At 39.3% G+C, this 12,354-nt stretch overlaps 1 protein-coding gene across 1 annotated transcript in view; it reads right to left on the bottom strand.

Annotated features, from left to right (window-relative positions):
- The window catches only part of ALK (ALK receptor tyrosine kinase), a 320,324-nt gene that overhangs the window by 105,212 nt on the left and 202,758 nt on the right, over positions 1–12,354 (bottom strand). The window contains exon 5 of the mRNA XM_074863896.1: positions 5,819–5,946. Coding sequence (XP_074719997.1) covers positions 5,819–5,946 — 128 coding nt within the window. The remainder of the gene's footprint in view (positions 1–5,818; positions 5,947–12,354) is intronic.

Below are 12,354 nucleotides of genomic sequence, written 5' to 3'. Positions count from 1 at the left end.
TCAATGGCTTCTTAACACAAATCACCTGACGTTTTTTGAATTAGAGTAGATGAACCTGCCCACTCTGGTAAGACAGTAACTTTGCCAAAGAAACACCTACATTCATTCCTGCTGTGGTAGACTCCAGTCTTTCCACCTTCTGGATGAACGCATCAATTTTAAAGACCAGTTTTACGAGCATTATTGCACCATTTAAAACATTTCTTTGTACCTCCCTCCTCATTTCTTAAAAAACCAAATATATCATCAGTTGATTACTAAATAAACCAACAGAACACTAGGTTCCATTCAGCAACATACTGGCATGACTGACTTATGACAACCAAATGCTCTAGATATTCAGGTTCATTTCCTGAGCGTCCCCCCCCCCCCGCATTTGGTGAGTACACTAGTGCTCTAAATAGATTAAATTATTTAGCATAACCATCACTGTCTAAATTTGGCTCCGCAAGAAGTAGGTGCTCGCAGTCAGCAACAGAAATGCATAATCACTAATTCATTACTGTGAGAAGCTACTCTACCACTAATTGAGTTACTATGCCTTTCCTAGAGGCAATATTAAGGCTAAATTTGCTTAATTTTTTATTCCTAGCATTACTACAACTTAATTTTAAAAAGATGAAAATGAAAAATGAAAACAAAGATAAGCCCCATAACAAGTGCATTAAATTTATTTTACTTAAATGGGCACAAACCACAAGTGAAATAATTTTCACTTTGGAATTACCTTAAAAGGATTTCACTTCACTACAGCCACCACACTCATCTGTAAAGTGGTTTTGTCTCCAACACAAGATCCCTACAGGATTAACACACTAGCAGGTTAGAGAGAGTTTTTGGCACACTACCTGAAGTCAGAATAACCAGCTGTAGCTCATGGGGGAGCAGAAGTAGATGGGGAGAAAGGTGGTTGCCAAAGCATCTGGAGGCAAATATTCTTAAAATAGTAAGGCCTTTCCAAATGTCTACTTAGTGAAATTAGATCCACGGGAAAACCAGCTCAATGCAACTGTATAAATGGCATAGGCCACTCCAAGGAAAATGCAGCTAATCTCACTGATTTTATTTTTTTTTAAATGAAGGATACTCAGAACTTAATCCAAACATACTGAATAATTCCCATTGACTTGAATTAACTCTAGATCTATCCTCTGGCTTGGTAAGTTCCTTAACCATGGCATTAATGCCAAAGGAAACGCTCCAGCTTCCTTTACACGAAGATGACCTGGATACGCCAAGTAAGTATTATGGTAAATGTTGGTCCTAAACCTCAAATAGAAACAAGTACTTCTGAAATTCAAGACTTTTTTTTTTTTCTTTAAATCATGTATATTTTTCAGATTTATAACAACGGCACAATACTGACTGTGCTCATTGTTCTGTTCACCTGTTCCCTTGAATTTCTGGGCAGTGGTGGACCTCCAAACCATATAAGAGGACATGGCTGGTTCCACTTCTCTCCACTATCCCATAATTACAACTAAGCAGATAATTAATTAAAAAAAATATTGACACAATTAAGTTAGTTGCTTCATAGATGTTCTGTAAATATCTTGCAATTTTACTCAAGTGAAATTTACTTAGAAGTTATACAAAATTTTTGATTAATTATTAACATCTAAATTAGCTGTGTGTCATGTGGGACTTCAATTAGAAACCCCTGTTTAAATTTTTTACAGTGAGAAGAAACAATCACTGGAACCACCTCCCCAGGGACGTGGTGGAGTCCCCATCACTGAAGGTTTTCAAGATGTAGGTGGTCAGAGTGCTAGATAATCTCACTTAGGCTCCCTTTCCCACGAGAGGTTGGACCAGATCATCTTCTGAGGTCCCTTCCAACCTGGGCTGTTCTACGATTCTATTGGATACATTGATATTACTTCAGTTCTCGATTTTGAAGAGGTTAACTTCTCTAGGCAATTTTCCAGTAGGAAGCCTCAAGAACTCATTTTGAAAAGGGGCTCACTGGTATTTCATTAAGTTCAGTTAACCACAACATCCTGTCAGCAAATTAATTTATAAGACAAACTGCAGAAAGTGAGCATACGTGAGAAAACTGAAATGATACATATTCAGGTTTTGTCTGAATACACAAAACCATCATTTTAGTAATGATTCAGATACGTAAGTAATCCTGTTTGGAGAAAGCCCTTATTGATTTCCTGCAGTTGATTCATAAATCTGTTGTTAGACTATTTATCAAACAGAATCATGAAAAATTCTATCTGGCACTTGCTCATATTTCTTCATACATGTTGCAAGTCCATATTCTTACTCCTCCCTCACTATCTCTTTTCCCAGTAAAATCGCCTTCACGTCTTCAAAATTTTTTCTTTCCTGAGAGGTCCTCTGCTTTTGGTCAAGGATTTTGCTTTTAGTACAGCCTTAACTTCAACATTCAGAAATTTGAGTATGTATTATAATCATAAAATCATTACAGAACTAACTTCTTACCAGCTCTGAAGGTAATGAGTGTATTTCTATGTACTTTCAGTACCTGTGAAAAAAGCTAATGCTGAGTGGTCAGAAGCATTAAGTTAATCAACAACACGCAGCCTTTTCCCTCTCCAAAATAAATGTTTTTTATGTTGCTTACTGAGCTTGAAAACTTGAAAGCTAAGTGCTTCCTCTTGGACAGGCTGAGTGTCTGAAATAACTGCTTTTAACAGTCTTGGAGCATCATTAAACCTTTAACAGGTTTTAGAAGCATTTGATCTCCACACCCCTTACTTAAAAAGTTTCTTAGAATTGGTAAATCGAACATTGCTAAGTAAAACAATATCTTGTCATTTACTTGTGCTTACTATTAAGTACTTTAATTAAGACTTTTGGAAATAAGTTAGCAAATTAATTAATTTACAACTGCAATAAAAAAATCACTAAGAAACCCATTAAATATCATTAATAAGTCAATACATTACTTAGGAAATTAACTCTATTTTTATTACTAGAAATTACCATCAACTATAAAATGCCACTGTACCAATTACTTTACTCGTAGAAGGAACAAATTCTTAACTGACATTATTAAATTAATATATTACTTCTCTGTAATTTGTAATTATTTTTTGCTTTGGATACTGCATTTATTTAAATAGTAAGTTGTAAAAAAGAAAATTAGGCAATCAATAGTTTAGGTTTTACACACTGACAAACACAATCTGCTTCACATTGATGACAGTAATTGAAAGTCAATTGGCTGTAGGATAACAGGCAATGCCACCTGTTAACTGTCCTGATCCAAAACCTATAGAAGGCCAGCCTTTCTATTCACTGTAGCGGCTTTCTGATCAGAATCTAATCCTATGGTTCAGGAAAACTTTCTGAAAAAAAAAAAAAAAAAGCAGCACTTAGCACATGTCAAGTGCTAAAAAGCCCTTAAAGAATTAAAGCTAGAGGATGAAGTGCATGAGAAGAACAGTGGTAATTAACTACAGCAATCTATTTGTACCAAATACAGTTTTGGCCTATCCTGAGCATTTATAAAAAACACACACCCCCACCCCCGCCAAGAAAACAAACCCAAAAAACCAAAACCAAATGAAACATCTCAATCTGTAAGAGCTTTTCTCCTATCAAACTAACCCAATCAAGACTGATTATATGATGAGAATTGGGAAATGTGAAGATGCTCAAATGACAAATCACTTTGATTTTCTAATCTGCTGCACTGTTGGATGAAGAAGGGGAAATGTGAAGCACAATTAAGATATGGCATGACAGAGTTATGTTTCCACTCAATTTTTAATTAGATGGGATATGAATCTAGAATTTTTAAATTTAGAATTAAAAAAAATTAAGAATTTTATCAGTATCTGATTTTTTTTTTGAATTTTAATTCCCCATTCAATCCCAAAGAGTCTGTCATTTTTTCAGTTCAAATGCAATAAAAACCCTATCTTTTCCACGACGAAAGAACTCAAAAAATGGAATTCCCAGTGCTCAAAAGCAAATTCCAACCTCAGACTTCCATATTCTTCAAGCCCCTGTTGGCATCTAATTTAGATCCAAGCCTGTATTCACCTATGGAAATGGTAGCATAATTTCCTAAGACTGTCTATGTGCCTTAATTTATTTCTAAATTGTGTATATGGTCTTCAAAAGGCTTAGAAAAACTAGGCTGAAGGCTTGTTACTGCTTCTCAGGTGTTTCTTTCCCCAATTCACCCATGTTTTAGGTGCGTCAGTGACATTAAGTATCCAAGTAGCTAAGCTGCCCAAAGGCTTCTACCAGCTGCAGAAAAATTAATTTAGATTAATCTTTTCTTATTGCTTTCCCTATTTTCTCCAAGCCTAAGGTGCCACCCTCAGCTGCTCATCACCACCTTCTTTCTCGTAAAAGGACACAGTACCACATCGTCAGCTGTGTGCAAAAGGCTTAGCAGTTTCAACCAACCGAAAAAAGAAAAAGTGGTTTTATTCCCTGGGGGTATTATTCATGCACCGTGTCCTGTAAGCAGAGCAGGGGAGTACGCAATTGCTACAAATGTGTAGACAAAATGGGAGATTTTTTCCTCCTTTTGCCCACAATATATCTTAATAGCCTCAGCAACTGACATCTGTCATCTGCAGCACAATGCCCAATACTGGTATGAGCTCACTCAGCCAACTTTATGCTTTGACTCAGCTGACTGACCGTCATGTACCGCTCTCCTTCAAGTGCTCCCAAGAGAAGAATCCATGTACCTTCATGGGAGCTGAATATCTCCCGTAGTCTGTCATAAAATTTGTTGCAATGAATTCTCAAAGCGCTGTGGATTTGAATGACTCTATCCCATTCACTTTTTTTGAGGGGGAGTTGAAATACTTTATTTTCAGCTTTAGAGAGATACCAAGATGCGTTCCATACGTGAGCAGCAGAACAACAGGTGCAGGAACGTCTGAACATGCCTTGCGCTTTCAGCACAATGTCAGGCTGTTCCTTGTTGGAGCTTAGAGATCACCTTTATGTACGGACAGTGCAATAAACCCCTTAATACAACTGGCCTTTGTGGACAGCAACGTAAATAACCAAAATAATGTATATTCGCCAGCAGATTCCCCTGTCCTAGACAGGTTGAAAAGAAGGACATGCAGTATTCCAAATAAATAAAATGGACAAAAGGTGATGTGTTAGGTGCTACAAGTAATAATACTCTTCCCTGACATGTCACTTAAAGATTTCAGTATGATTCACAAGCTTCATAAAGCTGGTAGAACTAAAATGCAGCTGCTTCTGGCATGAAGCACTAAATTTACATACTTCAACTGATAATGGAGCTTGTATTTACAAAAGTAACCCTCATTAATGTTGCCCATTACTAAAATTCCACACACTACATCGAGCTGTTAGGGGTTACTCAGCAATAACTGCTTTGGAACATTGCCAAAGAAAGGCATATTTTACTAGAATCAAGTTTTCCACAGTTGTTTAAAAAAACAACCCTGAAATTTGTTACCAGGAACATCAAAGAGATGGGTTGCAAGTTATCTGTCTAGGAACCACTCATCTGTTCTACTTCCACTGCAGAAAGTGAAGTTGTCAGGATAGTCATCTGGCAAGCCAGGATGAATTCTACTTTGGTTCTCCCCAAATGAAATTTTCCTAGAAATTCTTTCTAAAGCGAAAAAAAACCCATCTTATTTCCTTGAAGAAGTTAAAAACTTCTAAGGCAGCATTAAAAAAAACTCTTCCCTGGAAGGCACCCTATATTTTTAATTTAAATGATCTGACAAGAAGCTCTAATTCTGTGAAGGTCCTTAACAGCCAGACTTCATGCTCCTCTCCAAAAAGGCATCAAAACACTATGAGCTAGAAGCAATAAAATACTCTACATTACCTGTACTGCAGTTCTTCATTGCAAAGGAATCCACCGCTGCTACACTCTTGCTCCCATTAACAACATACTCCAGTGAGATCCGAAATGGTTTCTCTAGATGTCCAACTCTCCTTTGAAGCAACACCCATCTGGTCTCATCATACAGCAAGAGGAAAGAACAAAGAGGAGTGGTAAGAAAGGCTATTTTACAAGGACTAAATCCCCCAAAGCAGCAGGTCCACATGTGGCCCTCACTCCCCTCACAGTGCTCCATGGTCAGGGCCTTTCCCTCACACCGGTTTTGCAAAAGCAAGCTTCTAAGCACCAAGATTTCCATCCAGCTAAGATGTGAAAAACCCAGATAAATAGTAACTTATTGCTCTCTTCTGTCACACTTCTGTGCTCCCGGATTTCTCAGATGTCTGCCTGCTGTTTAAAAGAAGCTGAACTTTCTTTGCAAAGCAAGCTGTAAAGAAATCTGTAGCGCACATGCACACCCCCTTTAAACATCACTACTTCTGCTTCTCACCGGCAAAGTCTCTTAGTCACTCAGGCAATAAGACAGTCTCCAGGGCTTGCACAATAGCTCTAATTCCCAGCACTGCGTCGCTGATTGAGGTAACAGGCTTTGCTTCTAATGTAGCTGGCTGGAATGTCTACATGTGCATGAAGCACTACAACTAAAGCATGTCGTTTCTCCTCCTCGCACTTCCTCCCCCTCCACCTCCCAAACAAACAAGAAGTCCCACCAAGTAAATCAAGAAACTAAAGAACTGGATTAGCAGCCCTGGAGACTAACATCCACATTTCAAGAGTGTTTCAACTTACTCTGCTTCTTGCCAAGAGTAAATGAGAACAAAAAGTCTGTATGGGCTTAATTTATTCTGAGATGCTAGAAGACATCAAGGCCTGGCTGTCTTTGACATCCACCTTCTCGCCTCTGATCCACTGGGTCTGCCGCCCCACCTGAAACACCTTGTCAGACAGCACAAGAACTACTCCTAGACCCTCAACTCTTACACATCAGCATCTGATTTAACTTTCAAATGTTCTGTATCCAACAAGACATGTCTGAAGGTAGACAGTAAAAATATAAGTATCTGTCTTTTCCCCAATATACTGGAATTCTGATCTGTAAGAAAAACTTCTAGGAATAAAATATTTGTACGATAACACACTCTGGCCCATTTCACCTTTCTTTCCTTGGCACAGACTGCCAGTAAAATCACTTCTTGACACCATTTGTGACAGGCGGCTTCCCAAGAGGCGTGTGTTACTTCAGCAGTGATACAGAGCCCATCACCCATTTCTCCCCAGTTTATTCTGTGCCTGCTCGCTAACCATAAATATTGTCAGAGACAAGAGAGTCTGTAAAGCCACTCAGTCACTACTAATCCACTTTTTTACATTTCTTCTGTTAAAGGAAAAATGCAGCACCAAGGAAAAAAGATCTCTTTGTAACATACTGTAACTGGTCAGCTGGAGCCAAACAAGACAAGAGGGGTCTAATAAAGCCTATTAGGAAATGTTCTTTACAGTTCAGCTGCAAGTTTTAAAAGATGAGAAGAAAAACTTGCTGTGTTTCCTTAAGCTGCTTTCAAACACCAATATTAAGCATTTTTGAGGAAGAGTGTAACTATTTCTAGTTGACATAACACATCAGGGGCAACACATTTTTCATTGCTCTTACAAAAATTTTTCCTCATCAAGTACCTCCATCACCCCCCGCTGTATGGGTTTGTGTGTGTATATGGGCTGTGCACAAGAACACATTTCTGGGAAAGTAAACCCACTGGAACAGTTGTTCTGATCAAAAGAAACTGCACAGCTGATCTTGCATCCATAACAAGAACCTCTTTCTCCAGAAGTACGCCAAAATTTGGATGTTATCAAGTTAAGACACGCTTCTGAAAGGAAATATAACAACATATGTGTATGACATCTGCACCAACCAACCATCATTTGTGCCTGCTACATGTATGAATCAATCCCAAATCACAGACCCTATACTGCTACTAGCTAGGAGACTTTTCTTTGCTCCAGAGACAAACACACTGTTTATCTCATCAGGGACACAACGGTGTCATTATGCTTTGCTGAACTGGACAAAATTCCCATCAGGCAAGGAAGCTGCCAACAGGTATGTTAAGGACCTAACGGAAAGTGCTAAGCAAGGGGTGCATAAAGACCCTGCTAACAGCTAAATGCAGTTCAACTTGCAACTCAGAAAAGCAAATGCTGCTTTTTAGTGATTTACTAGGTTTCTTCTTCCTTCTTTCCAGCAAGAAGAGTGAAACTAGACTGCTAAGTTTCATTTTTTGTTTACAGTTATTTTCATTTCCACATCTCCTCTTCTGACTTCTGTGATCGAGGTTCCTGCCTGAGAAGGGGATGCTGGCATCCTTGCTACTTTTCCATTCACTTCCCCCAGATAGATAAATCTGTTCTTACTGAAATTAAATAAAGCATTGATAGTATTTTAAATGCCTAGTTTCTGTGTACATTCTTTTTTTTTGATGTTATCTAAAGTTAGGCATATTATAGGGATTAGAGGATACGAATTTCCCTACAAATAGAGTAAAAAACCACCTTAGATTTAATTTTGGTTATGAAATACAGAATCATCTGTATGTCATGAAAATTGTTCTCCTCAGCTTCAGAAGACTGATAGATTTTAATTCCAAGTACACAGTGGCTCTCAACAATGATTTCCATTTCTGTGCTACTGCTCACCCTCTGGATAAATGTGCCAGGAGTTTTAGGAATTGCTTTTCTGAGTTACTGGTGCAATAACTTTAGTTTGAAATTCTCAGGCCTCTCATAGTTTACCACAGAAACTTTATTAACTCCCAGAGCTGTTGCCGAGCAGGTATTTTATATCACTGCAATGCAAGACTGGAAAAGGCAGACTCACTCAAGTCCAGATTCATTACAAAATATATTCATATTTTGTGGTACAAATTCCTACAATAGGTTGTCTGAGATTCAAAGATTCATGTGAAAAGAAATCCCAAGTATCAGCCTCTTTCTTCAGAGACACAAAAATAAATGAGCTAAAGATGACACTAACTGGTGGATTTATCAGGGACGCTAAAAATAGCCTCTGGGTCAGTAGAGAGACCTGTGGGCAAATTTGGATGGGAGACGATTCTGCTGTCATTCTGTGGCAGATTAGGGATTCTGATCTCCAGACTTTTCCATACAACACCCTGTATTTAACAGACCCATACTCATTTCCAGATCCTGTACTACAGGCTGCCTGGCAGCAGCAAGATCTACTTCAGCATAACTGATACGCATTAGATGTTAATTAGTAGTAGCTTTATTAAATTTCTATTAGTGGCCTATATGTTATGAATCTAATTTTAGAAAATTTTAGAAAGCATTTTAGCAAGGTAACAGAAAAGCTACTTCAGTCATCTTTTGAGACATGGGGAAATATCACATGTGAAACCTCTTCTTACTGACATCATGCTTACCAACCTGATAGCTTTCTACACTGAGATGATCAGCTTGGTGGATGAGGGGAGCAGCGGTTGTTGTTTATCTTGACTTTATCAAGGTTTTCAATGTTGTCTCCCATCCCATCCTCACTGACAAAGTGATGGAAGTACAGACTATGTAAGTGGACAGTGAGGTAAACTGAAAACTGACTGAACCACCAGGCTTAGAGGGTTATCATCAGTGGTACAAAGTCCAGCTGGAGGCCAGTCACTAACAGTATACCTCGGGGCCAATAGTGGGGCCAATAATGTTTTCTGTCTTCATTAATGACCTGGATAATGAGACAGGCTGCACCATCAGTAAGTTTCCAGTCAAACTGGGAGGAGTGTTTGATACACAGGATGGTTGGGCTGCCACTGAGAGGAGTCTTGACAGGCTAGAAATTTGGGCCAACAGGAACCTCATGAAGTTCAACAAAGGGAAATGCAAAGTGCTGTCTCTGTGGAGAAACAATCCCCTGCACCAGCACAGGACAGAAAGTGGCTGTGCAGAAGATGACTTGCGGATCCTGGTGAACAAAATGTTAAACATAAGCTAGCGATGTGTCCTCAATGACAACGAAGGACAATAGCTTCCTGGGCTGCCCTGGGAACAGCGGATCAAAGGGGTGACTGCTCCCTTCTTTTCAGCACTGGGAAGACACAGCTGGAGCACAGGAAAGACATGGATTTACTGAAGTGAGTTCAGCAAACAGACAGAGAGATGATTAAGGGACTAGAGCATCCGACATACAAGAAGAGGCTGAAAAAATTGGGATTGTTTAACCTGGAGAAGAGAAGGCTCAGGAAGGGTCTTATCAATGTTTATATGTTATGGGAAGATGGAATCAGACAGTGGTACCCAGCGAAAGGACAACAGGCAAACACAAGGTACCTTTGCTTGGATTGAAAGACAAGAAATTCCATTTAAACACAAGAGAAAACTTGCTTACTCTAATGGTGATTCAACACTGCAACAGGTTGCCCAGAAATTCTCCATCCTTGGAGATACTCAAAACCTGATCTGATATGGCTCTGGCTTACCCTGCATCAAGCAGGGAAGTTGGACTAGTCAATCTCAGAGGTTCCTTCCAACCTCAACCATTCTGTGATTCTGTGAAACTTAGTTCCCAAAAGCAAATTACAGCAGATAACAGATTGCTCCTGTTATTCTCTGCATAACCTCCAAGCACTCTACAGAGTGATGAATCAGACTGGTAAGCTGACAACTGCAAGGACAAAGGCATCAGTTACTGTGCACATAGCTATCATCTCCACATAGCCTTCAACATAAACCCCTATTTTTACCACAACATTGGCCATAATAACCATGATGATTTCTCTAGATACTGCCTCAAGCAATAAAAAAGACCACAGTTTAACACCTTAATTTAATCCTTTAGGTTGTAAAGCAACAGACTACATCGTATTGTTTAGGTGCTGCTCAGTGTCTCGATATAGCGGGCTAGATCCACCCAACAGGACCTTCACTGAAGTTACAGTAAGAAAGAAGTTGGATATCTAGAATCTGTAATATACCTAGATTTAGACAGAGACTAATAACACCGTGGTCTTCAGTGACAGAGTAGCTCAAAATCCTAGATCGAAATATTTTCAGACTTCAGATGAGTTCAGACATGGATGTATTATCTAGAGAGAATTCGTTGCTTAAAGAAAGCTTGGGCAACACCCAGAGTTTCTTTTACAAGGCTGTATCACTCTTCTCCAAAACAGAAAATGCTGCTGACAGAGCCCGAACACAGTACCAGGGCTGTATTTTCAAATGACCTTCTGTATTCTCATTCACACTCCTTAAACACGAAAGCATGCTAGAAACTACCTCGGGCCTTGCACAGCCCTGCAAGGATTATGTGTTAGATCCTGAACAAGACAGAGTACTTCTCTGTAACCTAACCTTTCTTAAACCTCCCATCCATGACTCAGTTTGCCAGGTACTAGATTTTGATTCCCCACTTCTATTTCACATGTAGTTACCCAGTTGCAGAAGCCATAATCCAGTTTTCACAGGAACTTAATTTCTGAGAGATATTTCTAGTTTAGACACTCTTCAGTTGTTCATGTAGCTTCAGGAGGAACACTTTCCTGATTAATTCTAATCAATACACTAATGCTTGAGATGCCATTTTGCATGCTCCTCTGGGTACTGCCAGCACTGATTAATTACAAGTACAAGTCAGGATGCTCTCATAGAGGCACTGAATTCAAAAAAATGTGCTAGAACTCTCAAGTGAAAACTCAAGCCAAAACACTTGCATCCTGCATTTGTCTGTCTTTATGGATAAATGATTTTGAATCCAATTAACACACACCTACTCATCGAGTGCTCTTTCATCCTGCTAAAGAGGGGTTTCAAAATGCTTGATTCCAGCAAGCTTTGGGACTTCAGTCTTGACATCCTATGTACAGCAACCATCTTTGTGACCATTCCCCAGACATCCATCTACATCTGGAAGGTAGAATTAAATTCCGTGCCATCAGCCAGCCTGACACCTGTGTTGCCACCTACGTCTTCAGTACAGGGCACTGTTGGTTTGCACCAGCGCCTAGGCATACGTTGTTTCACCCAGAACACTATTCCAGCCTGGCTCTGAGAAAGCCACTGCTTTCTCACATTTAGAGGCCAATTTGAAAGCAAAAGTCTTCAACATATTAAAACAAAATGGAAACAATTAGCAAAAACCAAAGAACAGACTCTTAAATCCTATTGCCTTATATATAGTAAATGAGGGCTAAATGCACCTAACTGTGAGGTGGGAAAGGAAGAGCTGCATGGCCCCTCCTGGGTCACGATTCAGCTTCCATGCTCCCAGCAGCTATTAACGGGAGGTTGAGGGAAGACAAAAACTTTGAACTATCCCCTCTCCTTAAGAAAAAAGCTTTCTGAATTCAAGCTGTGTTTTGCTCTCTCATCTCCACTCACCACAGAAAAAAATTGTGGAATTTTACAGACTCCTCATACCTAAGTTGAGTTACAGTGTGATTTTATTTCTCCAGGTCCAGGCTCTCTCTCATCTGAAATACTCCTATTGTTACCAACACTTATCATGGTATGCC

This window comes from Strix uralensis, chromosome 3, assembly GCF_047716275.1.
Source record: "Strix uralensis isolate ZFMK-TIS-50842 chromosome 3, bStrUra1, whole genome shotgun sequence".
Classification (NCBI taxonomy): domain Eukaryota; kingdom Metazoa; phylum Chordata; class Aves; order Strigiformes; family Strigidae; genus Strix; species Strix uralensis.
Note: the sequence above shows the minus strand (reverse complement) of the source record. Positions and strands in the feature narration are given on the sequence as shown.